At 40.3% G+C, this 19,509-nt stretch overlaps 1 protein-coding gene across 2 annotated transcripts; it reads right to left on the reverse strand.

Annotated features, from left to right (window-relative positions):
* Positions 1–2,588: 2,588 nt before the first annotated feature.
* Positions 2,589–19,107, reverse strand: LOC125327156 (serine/arginine-rich splicing factor 5-like). Of its 2 annotated transcripts, none has more exons than XM_048306303.1 (8): positions 18,986–19,107; positions 16,734–16,872; positions 13,193–13,263; positions 12,351–12,437; positions 10,027–10,099; positions 6,148–6,221; positions 5,094–5,204; positions 2,589–4,070 (listed from the first exon to the last, which is right to left on the reverse strand). In XM_048306303.1, the coding sequence occupies exons 2-8, from the start codon at positions 16,857–16,859 to the stop codon at positions 3,779–3,781; spliced, it is 834 nt and encodes a 277-aa protein (XP_048162260.1). In that variant the 5' UTR covers positions 16,860–16,872; positions 18,986–19,107; the 3' UTR covers positions 2,589–3,778. The 2 variants fall into 2 exon arrangements, with proteins under 2 accessions (XP_048162260.1, XP_048162259.1); XM_048306302.1 differs by lacking the exon at positions 18,986–19,107 and adding an exon at positions 17,898–18,057.
* Between the last annotated feature and the right edge of the window lie 402 nt (positions 19,108–19,509).

Raw genomic sequence — 19,509 nt, forward strand, 5'->3', positions numbered from 1 at the left:
TCGGGGTGCGACGGGAGGAGCTGGCAGAGCGGAGAAATTCCGCCCGCGTCCCTCGATCCTCTGCTGGAGCAGGGGCAGAGCGCTGCGGGTACAGATCCTGGGGCACTTCTTCCCACTGGGAATCACGTCCCTCCTTCACCGCGGTTTTGAAAGAGAAACATTTTCTCCCCTGAGCACAACCCGCACCCTTCTCAGCCCGTTCTCAGCTCCAGGAGCAAGCGGCACAAGGACAGCCAGCAGATGGCACGAGCCGGAGCCGAACGTGGTCGGCAAGGAATCTTGGCCTTCCCGGTAGTATATTCCTCCCCCCCTCCTCTTCCTCACCTCCTTGTTTGGCAACCACAGGTGAGCATGCACAACACTTGCTTTCCTTTTCTCATTAATAAAGCAGAGATGTGATGTGGCCAAGTACAGTAAAGTTTATCTTCACAAACCACTGGGATATCCTTGGATGATGTGTTAAACTGACAAAAATGTAATTAATAATAAAGAAGTGTCATAAACATCATGGAAAATACACTCTTGCTTTTGGGCGGTGATGTAGCCAGTTGCTGAAATGCAACTAATTGCAGTGCTCAACTTCCAGGTGTGCTCCGTGCTGCAAGCAGCTGCGTGCTGTAGCATAAGGCTTCCTTCCCCTGGGAGGAAAATGTCCTGTGGTGAGAAGCTCAAGAAATGCGGGACAGGAGCAGAGTGACGGGGTTCTGTTTGAAGACTGCCTACTTTGTGAGAACAGATGGGAGGATAAATTTAGAAGAAATATGATAGTTGTGTTTGCGAGGAAAGAAAACAGAAGGATCAGAGGAGAGTTACACCCCAGGCCATAACTCCACTTCCTCCCTCCCAGAGAATGCTGGGAAAAGCAGTACTGCAGCAGACCCAGAGAACCTACTTTTTGTGATGTCATTGAATTGGCTTCTGGACAATCAGATGAGCATCAGAACTGGCTTAATACAAGGGGCAGACACAGGGATGGTGGCTTGTCTTGCCAGCAGCAAACTGCTAAACAACCTGAGGCCCTATTGCCCAGCTGCACCCCCAAGGGACAAGTGGAACCTTTGACTCTAATATAAATGTAACACTTGTATTGTCTTATGTTGCCTCCATTTGCTGAGGAGAAATTTGTGAAAACGGCTCTCAAGGACCACGTTAGCAGAATAAGGGGAGGAGTAATGGCAGATACACTTGCAGATGCATCATGACTTCGGAGCTCTGTTCTTTTCAGCTTTGCTGAAAGGGCTGAGAGCAGAAGCTTTCTATCAGTTGGAGGGGGTAATTCCCATCTTTCTCAGGGAAAGCCTCAGATGTTGGAACACAGACTGCTGTATAAGATAGGACTTTAATACATTAAAGAAGCCTATTTATGGTTACCTTAAAGTGGAGCTTACATTCCTGTGCTCTGTATAAAGTTGGAAGTAAGGCACCTGATATGGGTAATTTATTCCAAGGCAGTCTAAAAATATTCTATTTTTAAAATAATTAGGTTTCAGAAATACATTAATAGTTGTTCTGGTTTTAGCAATAATTTTCTTCGTAGTAACTGGTATAGTGCTGTTTTAGATGTAGGATGAGAATAATGTTGGTAACACAGTGACATTTTTCAGTTATTGCAAAGTAGTGTTTATCAAGGACTTTTCAGCTTCTCATGTCCTACCAGAAAGAAGACTGGGAGGCATGAGAAACTGGAACACAGCCAAGACAGCTGACAAGAGGGATATCCCATACCACATGGCATCATGCTCAGTATATAAACTGTGCGGAAAGCTGGCCAGGGGCTGCTGCTCAGGAACTGACCAGGTATATTCATCTGACTGCTGTCACTGCTGACTGAATCAATGGAAACTTACAGAGGTGAAATGATGTACAAGAAAGAATCGGGAATTAATAAAATAATGGGATCTACATTAGCCCTATATTTAAGTAATTTGCATGGTAAGCATGCCGTGGTCAGAAGCATTCAAGGTCTCCGATATTGCACATGCCAATTTCAAAGGTACTAGATGAGGCAGTGGACAATTTGTGGCTTTCTTGGGTAGCCTAACAAAATTACCAAAGCCAGCAACGCTGACATTTAACACAGCTGAGCATACTCCAGCTTTCCCAACAGTCACATCTAGTAAGATTCCTCTGCAAAGTAATTTCTAATGTGTTCCTTCTGAACTGCTAGCATATTCATATCACCGTACCATGCCAAACACGCAAAGAATGAAGTAATAGTTTGGGTGGGAAGGGACCCTAAAAATCATCTAGTTCCAAACCCCTGCCATGGGCAGGGTCACCAGTAACTTGGCTCTATAAAGGGTGTCAGCCTTGAAGCCTTGTATGTGCACAAGTCATGTGGGCAATGTTAAGAATCTCTAGTACACTACTTCAAAAGTGACAAATGAATCTACCTATAGAGAGATTCCAACCCCAGATCCTATCCTGTCCTCCTGTTAGTCAGTATCCGGTCACTTACATATCATAACTGGTTTCCAGTTCACATTTTCTTGCTTCCATACAGATATACCTTCAAATAAATTTGTGATCATGTCAGAAAGATTATATGAAGTGAACAACAGCAACAACAATTAAACGAAACTGCAAAGTAAGCCAGAAAAAGGTTTGATTTTATTAGGAATGGTACATTTAAATACATGTAAGACTTTGGGATTAATTTACATATTTTTTCCAAAAATGTTTCCCTTCTTTAACGATACAGAAGTTAAAAAAAAAAAAATCTAATCCCAAATTGTAAGAACGACAGTATTTGCAGTGGAAATTTCTATTAATCAAAACAACTGTGCATTCCAGAGATTTTGACTACACTTTTCCTGGGATTTTTTTTTTTGCTGCTCTCATTACTAAAATAACCTTCCTTTCCATCAAGACTATTGCTAGTCATACACATGTTATTCAGTATCACACTTTTGGGTATGAAAGCTATGTCACTTTATTATAAACATCAAAAACATGGACATGCATATTGACATTTCTGTGCAGTTTTATGAAGTCACCTGTCAAATAAGGCCTATACATACAATACCACATACTAGTGAATTACTGTAAAATTATTATAATGGATTCCCAATAATCCTGACATCTGGATGGTATGTCTCATTTTAACAGAAAATTCCAGCTTTCATTACTGCTTAACATTGTATTAATTCACTATCCAAGTGAGCAACATTCAACTAACCAATGTGTATTCCTGAAAGTCTTTTGCAAATTAAGCATATTGTCAAGGTCATGTAAAGCTGGAACTTAAAACAGCCTGTTAAGCCAAGCAATGGGGAAAAGGGGGAACTCTAAACTAATTTTATCTGGTCCATTCATTCTCGCACAGAAAAGTAGCCACAGAACCTTAAAGGAATAAAATCTCTACTTCCTGTTCTCGGACTTAATACCAAGGACAAAAGCTAACATAGTATTTTGGAAGTCAAAGGCCTTGGAGGTGGAGGGGAAAGTAGGGGCAAGAGAGGGAGAAAGCAGCGTATTGTCTCATCCCATTACCTCAGCATTATGTGTACATAATATATCTATGATAGAAATGTTTACTAATAGCAGGGAAAAAAATAAAAAAGACTTCCCACTCCAGACTTCACTGAAAGAAGAAAGCTGACAGCCAGCCCCTCCTCACAGAGATGGCCTATTTGATGACAGGCACTTTGGCAATGTAAGAGGAGGTCACCCTTTCATCATGTTAACTCTTCCCCTCCCAGTTCTCATATATAATTTGTCTCAAGTCTTCAAGAAACTTGAATCAAATTAAACTCATTAATACATCTCTCAGAGCAGGTTAACTACGGCTATGAGCAGAGCTCGACCTAGAACGAGATTTTCTTTTAGAAGAAGAGGGGGAAGGGGAAGAAGCTATCAAGCTGGAGCGGTGGCTTTTGTGGGAGTAACTCTTTTTAGGAGTACGACTGCGAGAACGAGAGCGGGATCGAGAGCGAGATCGGGAGCGAGAGCGAGACCTGGATCTGGACCTGGACCTTGACCTGGACCTGGACCGGCTGTCCGATCTGGAAGATCCTGTAGACCTGGACCTGCTGCGAGATCTTGAGTAACTCCTTGATCGAGATCTGCTTCTGGAGAAACATAATTAAAAGCTGTAGTCTCACCTCTTACTAAATTTAAAACAATCAGTAAAATTCTCAACTACTTTGTATGCATAGCACATCCATCTGAACATCTGAAAGTGCTATTCACAGCATTCAGTTATTTCACAGTGCTGTTATGCTCCATCCATGTTATGCTCCATCATGACACTATCTTCTTAGGTCAAGGCTATCAGGAACTTCTGGCCTTGACATTCTCTGCTAGTGTGGCAAAATATGAACTGCCTAATAAAAGATGCCTCTCCTCCCAGCTCCTGCCAGGAGGAGAGAAACCAATTTTTAAGCAGGGTAGTTTCTATCAAAGAAGAACTCTTTTTCAGCATACACCCTGCCTTGAAATATCATTTAATTTATGAAGAAAAACACAGAAATTAAACTCCATACCTGTGGTATTTATTCTCTCTAGAAACACCATGCAAGTTAGCAAGAGTTTCTTTCAAGATGCTAAGAAAGTCTCTAAAGGTGTGATCACCAGCACACTTAAAGGCCTTAGAGTTTTAACACCTTCACTAGTAATGCATCCTTTATTTCATGGAAAGAAATGGATTTATTTTTAAGAGAGACAATGAAAGAGCTGAAGTCAGTATGTTTTTTTAATGACTAAACAGCAGAACTGCTTAGGAATAATGCAAGCAAGCTAACTGATTTTCTTTTATTTTTATTAACAAGTTGTCTTCCACAACTATTTGAGAAACATTTCACAGGACTGTGAAACAGCTTTCCTTTCAATTATTTTTTAATTATTCATTTTTTAATACCAAAATTCGTGTTTTTAAAAAGTTCTTTCTTTAAAAAAATCCTTACTCTCATCCAAAACTCTTCTATTTACCTTGTTTCAGCAGTTAGTTCTTATCTTAATCTGTTTACATTGCTAGAAAGTTATCTGTGCAGTGATATTTAAATTGGGGCCAAAAAACTAGATAATCAAACTTTGGCATCAATGCTACCCAAATCCAGGCCCTCAGCAGAATTTTATCATGTCAGGTGACATACCTATGCCTTCTGTGGTCTTCAGTCAGTTTAATTCTGCGTCCATTCAGCTCAGTGCCATCCAATTTTTCCAGTGCACTCTTCATGTCACTGTAAGATGCAAACTCCACAACCCTGTTCACCATCATGAAAAAAAGGAAGTTTCAGAGAAACAAAAAAAGTAAGGAGAGCAAGACTGGTCCTTTTTAATCTGTTGCTTCACAGCTTGTTTTATCTTCTGAAAGCTAGTTTTTAACGTGGTTAACAGTAAAATACAACACTTAACAGTCCTAGCCATCCCTACCTTTCACACCTTCTTGAACATTACCAGAACTGCCATCTGCAAGGAGATGGAGAAAATGCAGGAAGCTACAAACCTGCATCAGCTGAGGAAATATCTTTCAGGCCTCCACTAAATTGCATTCCAAAGTTGTCCACGAAACAAAGTAAGTTTGCAGACTCTTCTGCCCTATTTAAGAATTCTAACAGTGAACAGAAAAATCCAGTCTGTGGTTTTTAAAATTTGAACTCAAAAAAAGGTCTTAGTTGTGCTGGTTTGCAACGGCCCTACAGCAGTTTTGCCAGCACAAAGACTCAGTTTGTACTTCCTTCTCTCCTGCTTTGTTGTGCAGGACCTTTGTAGACTGCAGAATTAAGAATGGAGAGTGGGCAGGTAGGTATTCCCCATGGAAGTTGGTTATGTTCTTTTCCCATGACTCTGACTGTTGAACCAGTGTAAAGCAGCCATAGACAGGAGGTGTTTTAGTCTCAGGACTCAGATCATAAATAATTATATAAAAATAAGTTAAAGACAGCAGGATTTAACATTTGGAAGGAATTCTCCCTTCCTTTTCTGCTTTCACACATTGTTTTCATGATAGAGAATAGAGACTGAGTTCAATACTGATCTCCCACTTATTGACAGTTTGTGTTTTGGATTGTTTGGTTCTTGAACTGGAGAAATTTCAGCATCTAAGCCACACCACAGATTTATATTTAATTTCTTCTGTATTACAAGAAAAATCATGCCCGTAATAGTTTCAGCTATCACACCGATTTAGACACAAAACGAACTTACCCTTCATTCCTGTTGTTTCTGTGTGCATCCACATAGGTGACCTCCCCTGCCTTTCTCATGACATCTTTCAAGTCCTACAGCAAAAGTTAACATTTTAGTCTTGAACAGGACACAAATCAGTCAGGTAGCAGAATACTGCCCTAAAACTTTCTCTGCTAAAACTGCTTAATGCTTTTCAATCTATATATATAAAAATATACATATCATTTAGAAAAAAGTGTCTGAAACAGCTTATTTAATAGCAGCTGCATATAAAAAAGATCCATCATTTTACAGCTACAGTGAATAAAACACTGCTTTTAAGATAATCCTGCATCCTGAAACCAGCTGTTATGAAAACACAATGCAATACTTAAAATACCAACATGTTCACTGAAATCAGAATTATAGGAGAGAAGCGCAGTAGTATTAAATGCAGATTTTCATAACTAACACCCCAGTTAAATGACAATCCAATAAATGTAGACAAATTCAACCTTTATGCTCACCTCCCCCAGCTTCAAAGCAAAATTAAAAGCAAAAAGGTACAATTACAGTGTAACTAAAAATTTTATGAAGGAAATTTTTCTAAGTTTCGTTTGAGTATCCGTCACGCTACAGTGTCACATCAATAAACATCCTTGTCTTAAACTTAACAGAGGCTAAATGTGGACACAGTAAAATTACTTGCTTAGCAATAGGAGAAAGCACAAACAAATAATGCAAAAGGTCACTAAAAAGCTAAACATCTAAGTTAAGGCAGCACTTTTACCCAACCGTATCTGGTATTTTATAATCCCAGACTACTTACCGCAACACGCCACAAGTGGCAGGTGATATAAGAAGGTACCTTAAGCAAAGAGTTGCTTGTCCAATACCTAGCTGGCCAAGAGGAACTCTCTTACATGAGAAAGGCAGTGATGGCTCATAGCAATATGCTTCACGGAGGTACCAGAGGCCCTGAAAGCACTGGACATAGTCTCCAGTCTCCAGAAGTGGCTAAAGAACCCGAGGATGATCTGTGCTAGCCAATCGAGATCAAACCCAGGCAAACCAAGATCTAGACTGCCAAAAAACAGGAGTGTCATAGGAACCAAAAGGAAAATTCAGAACAGGCCAAACCCTAGAATTTCAGCCACTAGAAAACCCCCAAATCTTTGGTTCTTTTTCCTCCACACAAGAAAAATGGTTAACTAAATCAAGGTTGTTAGAAGAGGTTCAAAGTGCACTTGGTTAGAAATACGCTTAAGGAACAAAAGACTACAAAACAAAAAGCCAAGAAAAAACTTTAGAACATTTGCCACAGAATATCAGAAAGCTTAGTTTTATGTAGTATTTTAATTAAAATTCTATAGTTTATGTTAAAAACTGGCATATGCAAAGTAGTAGGTATTTTCCTTGTTTTTAATATAAAGAAACCCTAATAGCAAATGAAAATTGGTCCCTATAGTACCATTAAAAACAATACTTCAAATTCAGTTTACCTCAATTTAGAGATGATGGACAAAATTTTGGCTCTGCTCGAGTCAATGAGAATTTAACTAGACCAGGACTGGTAAATCAAAAGGAAGTTAGAAAATAATAATCTACATAATTATTTCCTAAATCAGTAACTTTAGGCTTTAAGATTGAGGCTCCCACAGTCTTGCAACACTATATGTGGAATCCTAAGAAACATCAACATGAAATATCACTTAATCATTGTAATCACAATGACAACGTGATTAAGATGCCAACATTATTGCTTGAAAGAGAGGAAGTGTGCATGTGCTATAAAAGCTCAACATTCTGTTATTAGAGGAATGTTTAAAGTTACCTGGTTTTACTACCTAACCAGTGGAACAATCAAGTTTTATCTTAAGTTTACTGTTCTGGTTCACCTTAAATAGCACGAGAAAACCCTGCTGTCCTTAGCAGCAAAGAGAAATAAGGTGTAGGACAACCATAAATAGGAAAAACACATTAAACAATACATCTTGATGTAACACAGACCTATTCTCAACTGCTTGAAAATTTGATGCTGAAAAACTAATGGGGGTGGGTTGGAAAGCTCTGAACACGCAGAAATATATGTTTGCTAAAAAAAAGGAGAGTTCTGACAGTTTGTCTACTACTTAGAGATGAGATTATCTATTAACAATATAGTCAACAATTTGAGGAAACTTTTCCAAATACAAATTTTTGTGGCTTTTTCTATGTTTAAATATCCCAACACAATAACTTCTAAGGGAGATAGATGTTCCCAATATATGGGGATCTGGACACACCAAAGATTAAATTATATGTGTAAGTTTAAAAGCAAGGTTCCATACTGAGTGTGCTTCCTAGCAGGGATTAGAAGGGAAGAATAATGCCACTACTGTTAATGCATTAGCCATTTTAATGTGTTGTGTAAGTAGCATAGTTAGAAGTTAAAACACTATAGTTAGTATCAAAGCAGTACAACTCCAAAAGTAAATGCAGCTTGCATGTGGTTGTTACCTTCAAATGATGTCTATTTAGGCAGGTATCAAAAAGTCTCTTATGCTAATTTATCGTATATTTAAGAGACATTAAAACATTTAATTAAAATACTAAAAGATTCACCAGTATGAAATCTGAATTGGGTGGGCTTCAGATTAAAATGTAAGTACACATAAAGCCATTATAAATATTCACAAGTAAAAGAAAGTTACAAAAATGTTAATTTTTTCTTCAAGTTAAGCATTTAACACTAAACAACATTATAGGATTTCTTTTCCTTAGCACTCCATTAGCTTACTTCTCTGGTCCCTACTGTCGTTTCCAAGTGACAATCTCTTCATATATGTAACTGTGTAGCATACCCAGAAGATATTTAGATTAAATCCATTTGATCATCACATCAACTCAGCTGGTTTTTTTTAGTTATTCAATAATTAACACAACTGTACAACTGCGAACCCTTTGAACCTGTCATGCAGAAGATAAACAAACTGAGTTCAACCGTTTATCTGCATGGATTGCACCCAACTCTTATGAAACACATCAGCAGAGCTCCAAGCAAGTCAAGAAGCCTCCTCGTGGGGAAGTAGCTCCAAGACCGAGGCTTTGAACATTCAACATGTTCTCCTGCATCTTTCAGTACATTGATTTAAGTCTCTTTATTCAAAGAATATAAAGGTTAGTGAAAAAGACTGAACTCCACTATTCACTCACCTTTTGTAAATAGCATCTGCTGCTATGTCCTTAAAAAGTGAACTTTCTATACACTGTGTACCATACGGAACACAACTAAAAGAATTGATTATATGACTATTCTTGAAAGCCAGCTAAATATTAGCAAAACATTAGCAAGAGGTGAAAAAACAAACAAAAAGGAAAGGTGGTAAGAAAGCTTCAAATTACATGTAATGAAAGTTTGGATTTAAAAAAAAAATACCTACAGTAAGCATACCTGACACAGAAGCTCTCTTAAAATTCCCTCTATTACTGATGTATTACCAGAATTCTCAATCATGCATCGTGTCACAAAAATATTTTGCAAAACATAAGAAAAGACTGTAAATTTTAATCAAAACAGAGGCATGCACTTCCAGGTGTAACAATACAAAAGGATGACACAGTTTGAATGAATGCAATGTTTCAATATTTTAGAAACAATCTAGAGTCTTCCGAAGTTTGATCAGTTGGCAAACAGAAGTAAGAAAGAATCAGTTCCCAACTACAAAATCTACTTATAGAACCATTTGCACAGCTATGAAACAAAACGCTTCTGTAAGTGCTTGATTGCTAATTTTTAGCAATCCCTGAAGCTTTTTTCTTATTTTTTTGTTCACATGAAATATTTATGATGGCTTTATTAAGAAATCAGGCTGAAAGCAGTCTACCTACAGAGTAGTAAAATAAGGTGTAGAAAAAGAAGGTAAGATTCTAACTCACCTGCCAGCTGATACGGGATGAAAGGTTTTCAACAATGATCCTGTGTTCAGTACGAACAGGAGGCCCATACCGGCTGGAAGAATTCAGAGGAAAAAAAAAAAAAAAAAGAAAAAATTCTCCAGCATAAAGAATTCAAAATTTAAGAAATCTGACATTTTCTACAGTTTGCTGAAAGATTTAAGTAATTTCCTTATTGCTGGACTTCAGACTTGATTCTCCCTAGTCAAGAGTATATTTAAGACTCCGCTAGAAGAAGTAAGCTGTTAAAAGGGGATTAAGAAGGATTTTGACGAAGCCTTTTTACCAAGGCTGTCAACACAGCTGTCATTTTTTTCTAGATACACTAGGTAAATGTCTGGTAAAATGAAAATAATGTACAGAGATTTAGTTTAATTTTGGTATTTGACCTTCTTGGCTCACATATGGTTTCTGGGAATATTCAGAGAAAGGACAATTTTTTTCTATCTTTCGCTTTTTTAGTTGGTAGCATTCTGCTTCATGTCAGGGAGCTAGAAGACACAATTTAAAGGCACCTTAGTTCACACTTCTGAATTCCAAATCACTTGTTAATTTTATAAATGCCACTGTGACCTGCATTAGACATTTTTTGGGGTAGAAATATTTCTATCTCAGTAAAATGAGAGCTAAACAACTGATTGCCGTGAAATAACCGTGGCAGTTTACAGCTCCTGAATGAAAGCTGAAGTTTGCCACTTAACCAAAAATGAAAGACCCTCTCAAAAATTAAAATGTGGCTTGAAAATGTTCATACAGGAGAGGGAGACACCTGGAAAGAATATTACCCATGCAAGTAATTTCTGTTCCCCATCCTAGCCATTCTGAATAGAAAGGGATTTGAGAATTATGGAAAAAGTATGCCAATTTTTTGGTAAGTAATGCAGGATTCTAACAACGGCACTACTTTGTATTGCTAAAAAAAAGATTGAAAAATCAAGAGCACTGACCTTTGAGAAAATGATTCTCATCTTCTCCCACAGAAACATGGTTCTAAATTGTGTGTATTGATTTATACACTGAAGCACAGTCAATTTCATTTCAGTGCATACCTCAAAGTGTCCAATCTTTTTCAGAACATCCAGATCTTCCAGATATTTAAACGGAGGTCCCAGAGTCACAAATGAGTCTGATTTTTCCATTATTGCAAACCACAGTCTCTTCCTGTCTAGCACTGGCAGTCTGACATCACGAACATGACTACAGCGTCAGATGCCCACGACCTTCAATCAAACTTGCTACTTTTAAAGTCCACTTTTAGCATGGACCTTGGACCAGTTATACTGTGTCAAGGCTACTGCCATTAAAGAAAAAATAATCTAATTAGTATGCTTGCATATGCAAATTAGATGTTCCAAACAGTGGTTGGAAACTGCCAGCAATTCTGACTTTGTAACAAATGTGAAGGTTTATGTCCCTTGTATCTTCATCTTCCAAACTCTACTGTACATAGGCAACAGCTATGAATGTTTCTACAGAATAAATTATTCCACACATACTTCCTTCACACAGGTAGATATAAAGCACAAAGATGTAATGTAATGTGTAGTTGTCTGGCAGAATATACGCAAATCTGCAGAACTTTCACTGGCTCTAATCACTGAAAGTGAACAACTCCACAAATACTGTGTGTTCTCTAGAGGTATTCTAGAGATGAGCTGTCTCCTGATTTTCACATTCCATCACTGGAGAGAGACTCCCTTAGCAAGCCACCTGCTTGGTCAGCAAACTTAAGTCAACTGGTATTTACTAAAACATGCAGAAGGGTTTATCTTGTGCCCTAGCACTGCTCCTTTTCTAGGCTGTGCTGAAACAAGCATTTTGATAACCATAAAACTGGAAATGTGAAAACTTGGTTAGACAGTAAATACCTTGAATTATTGCTCTACAATAATTCTACTTAGCACGTAAGCTCAGTTTGGTGACAAAAACCACAGTAGAGAAGCTCTGCATTTTTCTTGATTTAGTGTTAAAATCAGCCAATCCAACTGCAGCAATACTCTTTCACATCATTTACGTGACAGTAGGAAGCAAGACCAGCGTAGTGCCTACACCATGGCAAAGGCACATTTCATAATAGGTTTGTGAAGTCTTCAAGACAGTTAAACTGCTTTAAAATCCACACTCTCCTCGGCCGGAGAAGGCAAGTAATAGTAATGAACCTGCAGTGTTTGAGAACATAGAACTTCTTTTGTGAAGCTATACAAGGAAACCGAGCTGGATCCCTAAATCACAAAAAGAAAAGAGTATTTCACTCCAGTTCTTCAGTTACTGGAAGAGGAAAAGGACAGAGAGCCCAGACCACCTACCTAGATCCACTCTGCGACTGGTAGTAACTGAACCGTTGTGAGAATCTTCCCCTTCCTCTTCGGGCTCGAGCATGTTCAATTGTGACCCTTATGACAGGAAAAAAACAAAACAAAACAAGCACATAAAAAAATAAAACAACAAACTTTAAGTATTTGACATTGACTTAAATCTTTCACAACTGGAAGCAAATGTGCACAAACAAGAATTATCTTGCCCTTGCAAGCAATGATTTATAACACAACCACTGGCATTTCTTAAAGAGCCAGACCAGCGTTCTTTCTCATTCACCTCCCTCAGATTTTCATGAAAATTGTCACAAGTCTGTAATTCAGACTGAAACACTTAAATTTGCTCAACCAGAGCCCAGGAGTAATCACAGAGAGAAAAGAGTACTAAAATCACTAACAACAACCTAATGACCTAAACCCCAGCTTCCACAATCACAATAAAAATTACTGCAACGTACAATGACTATAGTCCACATTGCTGCAAACTGAAGGGCAACAATCCAACGAGTAACAGGCTATCATCAGCTTATTTTCTGGTCAACAGACAGATAAGTTCAATTCACTCTTACTAATATTCCAAATGACAAGATCCTGAGTTAGCTTTGAAAGAGAACTAAGTGGAAGTAGAGAAAACAGTCAGCCCTGCTCCAAACCACTCATCCAGTCCCAAACTAATCCTTTGCCTTAAACAAGACTGGAACTCAATGATGTCTTTAAAGTTATGGAAGGTATATCCCATCACAGAACCACAAGAAACGCCACAAGATAATGCACTGCATTTTGATGCAAAGCACTTTTTCTATTCTTAAGGGAAATTATGGTATCACACTTACCTTTCATCACACAGCTCTTTACCATTTAGTTCATAAATTGCATCATCAGCATCCCTGTGGTCTTCGAATTCCTAGAAAGAAAATAGGAATAAAAAAGTATTTTCCCTCACAGTATACGCAAATACTAATAAACATGCTTTCTTTATAAATTTTACATTTCTACATGAAGTATCACCAAGAACTCTGAATAAGGAAGCTGATTCCTAGTACATTTATGATTGAAATGCCAAGATGTTCCTATTCATAATCATTTCTTCTCCCTCCACCCCACAAATTCCTTTTGCCTCCCCAATTGTTTCAGTAGAATTATTTGCAGGATCTGTATTGAATAAACTAATTAAATGACCTGGTTTACTACAGAAATATCTAAAATACTTTTGGGGAGAGGTGGGGGAAATTACTTCAAGGCATACAATTTAAAACACAGCCCCACATACAGGAAAATGCAATATAACAGGATGAGCTGATCAAATGCAGGAGAGTCATGCACTCCCGAAACTCTCTTAAGATTAAATTCTTACTGAACTGGCAAAGAAAGGGTAAACCAGAAAAAAGAGCCCTCCCGGGGTTTTTTCTGAGTGAATTCAGTTCACTAGCTGGGCAAAAAGGTGCCCATGTAAGAAGAGTATGAAACAGAAGCCCTTCTTCAGCACTGGCCACCTGCGGGTCCAGATCAGCTGTAACAAGCATAATTCCATTTACTGTTGCAATGGAATCTGTCACTTCACTTTTGGAAGAAATGCTGCTTTAGTCAGCCCAAGTAGCCTCTGCCCACTATCCAGCCCACTGGTTCTTGGCAAAGCTGCTTCTACAGCTCTGCAGGAAACTAGGTCAAGAAATCTACCCAGATGAAAAACAGCACACTTTGTGCAGGCGGTGGGGTGAAAAAGGCACTGTTATTTTTCAACCAGATCAGCTTCCCAGGTTGGTACATTGTATGCGGCTGAACAACTGCAGCAATACCATGAGAGGCAAGGGAACAAAGGAAAGAAATAAAGCAGAGAGAACAAGCAGGTGGATAGGGACTGCTGGAAGCAACAGTGCAGATGGGAGAGAAAAAATTGTGGAACTGCAGCTTGCAAGAAATTAACAACAGAGAAGAAGCTTCTCAAGTTGAAGAAAGTGTTTGTGTAACTATGAACTGCTTTTCAGAAGCAATACTGGCTTAAGCAATCTTCCCCCTTCTGCACTGAAATCTGTTTCACTACCAAATGAAACATCACATGTTTGCATGATGATGCAAAGCATATCTTAAAAAAATTTATTTAGGTCCAGCATTTGGCAACTCCAAGTCCCATTATGTCAACTATTCTATTTCTATAACTATTTCTAACAAACTGAACATCTGCAAGTCTACCTAGCTTTACACTCTGAAAACACTATTCCCTGAAATCTACAACATTTAAGTAAATATTAGTTTGAAAGATTAAGCAATGATTTCAATCAAGCACAACAAAACATGCTTTTAACACTATAACAGTGTTCACTTGGTTTTGTAATATGTTTTATAAATACAGGTCTTAAAAAAAAGAAAATAAAGATGAACTGACAGCACATGGCAAGCGAAATGCCATGAAGGATAATGCCATTCCATGTGTTTATAAATGACATGCATGACATGCTCAAGCGCAGCCTCACCAATTTTGTGTCTGACACCAAAGTTGGAGGAGAAATAGATAACCAGAATGAAAAAACAAAAAGACCTTGATAGGCTGAAAGATTAGGCAAACAGGAATCACGAGTCTTAACAAAAGATAAACATGAAGTGCTGCATGTGGCATAAGACAATCCTAAGCAGCAGAATGCACTGGGGGCTGAGTGGCTGGAGTGTAAGGGGAAAAGGACATGGAAATGAAAAGGACATGGAAATCCTTGTGAAGAGTCAGCTAAGCATGAGTCAGCAGCATGGCCTTGCTACAATGAAAGCAAATCGCATCCTGGGCTGCATCACTAGGAGTACAATCAGCAGACCAAGGGGTGCTATTATTCCACCCTACTTGGCATTTGTTAGGCCACACCTGGAACACGGTGTTCAGTTTTGGTCCCTCCAGCTCATAAAAGACATTGAAAAATTGGAGTGAGACTAGCAGAAGGCCACCAAAACTCATGAGAGGGTTGGATAACAAAGAAAGGTTGAGAGAGCTGTGTTTGTTCAGCCTGAAGAAAAGGAAGCTCCAAAGGAATCCGGCCAGAGTCTTCCAAAACCTAGAACAGTTACACAAACAATGGAAGTGATTTCTGATATGGGTGCACAATGATGGGATGACAAGTATGGGAGGGAAAGTTGTTCAGCTATGAAGAAAAGAATTTTATCCGGAGAACAATTAAATCTTTTAGATAAAGTTATGAGACAATTATTCAAGGTTATTAATGATCTTTGAAAAGAAAATGGTTCCATCTAGGAACTAGAGAAGAGGAGGAAGGATTGACTGACTCGCTTACAAGAGTTGAACAAAAGTTGCTCCTGAATGAGTCAACAGCCCTGCCCAGGAAGAGGAACAGTCAAGGAAAGGAGATTGAGAAATAGCAGCAACTGGAAAGAGCATGCTAAATAAACTCACGTCTAGATCAGCCATTTACCTCCAGACTTTTAAGAAACAGATAGCTACCTACTGGTAGTCAACAAAAAGCAGCTCATAATGCAGGGTAATCAGGAACCACCATGTGCAGGAAGTTAAGGAGCAATACTCGTATGAAACTAAAGTAGGCAAAGCCTGTTCTTTTGTTCTTTTCCAGTAACTTCACTCAAGGGATTGATCTTGGCAAAAAGAGCGGCATGTAAGACTGCCATAGTGCGAGGGGCAGTATCAGCCTTTCAAGTCTGAACTAAGTGCTGCAGAACAGCTAATTCTCAATTCTCATGAGATAATAGTTAAACACAGGCTGATCTTGAGTCAATTTGTGAACCCGTAAAGCCGCAAAATTTGGACATTTAGGAGCACAGAGCTCTAGAAAGCAGCAGCAGGTAACTGAGATACAATGAACTATTTCATTTAATAGTCCGACAGACATATACGCCCTATAAACATGTACTGGTGGTGAGTATGTCAAACTTTAGCTGCACGAGAATTCAAAGCTGTGCTGCTTGAATCCACCAGTCAGCACCTATTACATCTGTAGGCCAACTACTCTGCTTTTATGTCACGCCATTATTTAAGAAATATGACCAAGCAGACTAGAAGGGGTGAGAGGGGAGCTTAAGTGGTTCTGTATAAACTTTTCTTCCAGGTCAAGACTGCAAATTTTGTACTGCCATAAACAGGATACTTATACGGTCTTCAGAAATGAGGGATAAATTTTAAACCTACAAAAGAATGTGAACAAACAATGTATTTAATGTAGCTAGAATACCACCAAGATTTTGAGCAAAATGTGGCCAAAACTGTAATCCAAAATTCTGAAAAGCATTCTGAAATGTGTATTAATAATTTCCATTTCCCACTATAACTACTATTCTCTTACACATCTTCCCTTCCTTGACATCATCCTAGCAAGGTTAGCACCTGCAAGCAAGAGCAAGGAAAACAAGGCTATTACTTACCACAAACCCAAAACCATTTTTTAGATGGATTTCTCGTATGCGACCATATCCTTTGAAGAATTTCTCTACATCCCGTTCACGAGCACGTGAGCTCAAGTGTCCAACAAAGACACGGCAGCCACTCATCTTAAGGTTGATGCTAAAAAAGAAAACAGCACTGTTCATCAGATTAACAAACTTAAAATAGGGTGATCAAGATCTTTTACATCTCAGAAATCTTGGTTAAATAGGATTTGATTTTACTGTCCTCTAGGTATACACATTAAAAGCCTGATTCTCTACAGCCAGAAAAGTGATAAAATCCTGTCTTGCTGACTTCTAGCAGAACCTACAAAGAGCTTCCAGTTTTGTACTTTTTAATCATGAAACGTAAAACCCCAGCTCTGTAACTCTGAAGATTTTACTGGGCTAGCAGCTACTGAAAAAAAAAAGAACAAAACTCATATGCTAATTATTGGAATAACAACAAAAAACATAAAACATTCTCTAAACTTTTACTTTCACCTAGAAAAATCTCTGCGATAAAATTTTATTAGCACACAAAAGATAAATGGTAGCCATCAAATTATTTCGATTTCCAGTAGGCATAAATATAACTTATTTTAAGAGTCTATCACATTTGGAAGAAAAATTTTGCATTATGAGATTTCAAAAATGGCAAAAATAAAAAAGGATATTTGGGGCATTAAAATTTTCAAAGCTATTTACTGATCCAGGATATATAATTTGAGATATTCTATATAAAACTCTATTTTTTACCTTAAGGTGTTACCTTTTCAGTTTATGTGGTTTAAAAATTTTTAAGATCTTGTAACTGGAAAATATTAATTATTCGGCTCACTCAGCGAGCTTACTGTCATAGAAAAAAACAAAGAATTCAAGCCCTAAGGAATGGAAATATGACGTGATCTTCCACTACAATACTGGGCTCTAAAGAAGCAGAGGAAACAGACAACATATCGTGTTAGCTGTAAAAATAATTCCAGTCAGTTTGGATGCACTATTTTGAATTAATGTGATTTACCTTCTCTGTTAACTAACGCCCTTTAGACTTCTATTAAATACTTTCTTTACTCAGACTTACTGTGCCATCAGAGAAGTGCCAGAATTTTGGAAGCCTGAGTACTGGGCTTTTTATGGGGCGAGGGGTTGAACAGCACTTACTTTGACTGGCCTCAGCCATGCCCGAACCTCGGAAGAGCCTACGCTGCCCTTTGTAGCCATTCTCTTCTTTGTGCTCACACGTGCATTTTGATGCCCACACAGAAATCCAGTTCAGGGGGCTGGTTCAGCTCCCTCGCGGAGTGCCCAGTCTTCCAACACATGGTTTCTCTGGCGCACCCTTACCACGCAAACACAGGCCAGGCCATCAGTGGGTATTAAAGGAAAGGCAGGCCCTTGTAGAGGAAGGACACCCTTACGTAACTGTATGCTTTAGAACACGGCAAGAGCAGCCACTTCGGAAACAGCGCTCATTTTGGGAACAACAAAGATTTGAAAGATTAAAACGACTGCGTAACTGCTGTTCGGTATTTTTAGTTCTACGAAAATCAGGTAGGGAGAAGAATCACAGAAGGAAATGAACACGGGGTGGGTGGACCTGACCACCACTGAAACTCTCAAATATAGGGCGAAAGACGTACGAACAACCCATCCACGCGTCTTTTATTCATAATCAGGGAGCACAATGGATGCGAGATCTGTATTGACACCTGCGAGGCGCGGAGCTTCACACGTCGCTCCTACTACACTGAAACCGAGTTCGCTCGCTGGCCACTCAGAAAACGCAGAAAAACCCTCGGGAAGCAAGGGCCCGCAGCAAGCGGCCATCTCCTCCTCCCTCCTTTCGAGCAGCCAAGAGGAGCCGGGGCTGCGCCAGGCCTGCGGCCTGCCCAAGACAGCCGGGCCCCCGCCGCCATCGCGGCGCCGGCCCACGCACGGCGCCGGCCCCTTCGGCTCTTCGAAGCTTTGCGCTCGCCTCCAATCCGCGACGGCTCCTCCCGGCCATCCCGCCGGGATCAGCCCTCCCTCCTCGGGGCAGCGATGGAGCGCGCCTCCACCCCACCCCACCCCCCCCCCCCCCGGCCGCGGCCCCGCCGAGCGCCCGGGCCTGCGGCGCCAGCGCGGCCTCCGCCCGCGGCTCCCCTGCCTGGGCCCGTCCCCGCCCCGCCGCAGGGTACGGCCGCCAGAACCCCGCCGGTGGCTCCCCGCACCCGCCCCGGCCAACCCGCCGTAGAAGGGCGGCTACGCACCGTCGCGGAGCGGCGAGTCCTGCGGGCCGTGAGGGAACCGCTCTGCGGCCGCGGCGACAATGGCTGCCGGCTGCTCCACCGACCGACCGCCGCGCGACCACCGCGCCTGCGCGCAGCCGCCCGCACCGCCCCGCCCGCAGCGCGCCGCGCGGTACGACGGGAGATGTAGGCGCGGCGGGCAATGGCGGGGAGCTTAGCGATCATCCCGCTCCAAGCCCCCGCCACGGGCAGGGACACTTCCCGCCACACCAGGCTGCTCAGAGCCCCGTCCAGCCTGGCCTTGGACACTGCCAGGGATGGGGTATCCACAGCTTCCCTGGGCAGCCTGTTCATGCTGAACTGCCTGTGACTTTTTGACTAAGACATGGCAAAACCGATGGGTCACAATTCTGCTTAACAAGTGGAGGAGAAAAGTCACGCGTCCAGAGAATTCATCTGAAGTGCTGCACTCGGCAACTCAGTTCTGCCAACAGAAGTGTGCTGCGGCCAGGCCCTTCCTGCCATCTTCTCCTCTTCGGCACACA

Source organism: Corvus hawaiiensis, chromosome 6 (genome assembly GCF_020740725.1).
Source record: "Corvus hawaiiensis isolate bCorHaw1 chromosome 6, bCorHaw1.pri.cur, whole genome shotgun sequence".
Classification (NCBI taxonomy): Eukaryota; Metazoa; Chordata; class Aves; order Passeriformes; family Corvidae; genus Corvus; species Corvus hawaiiensis.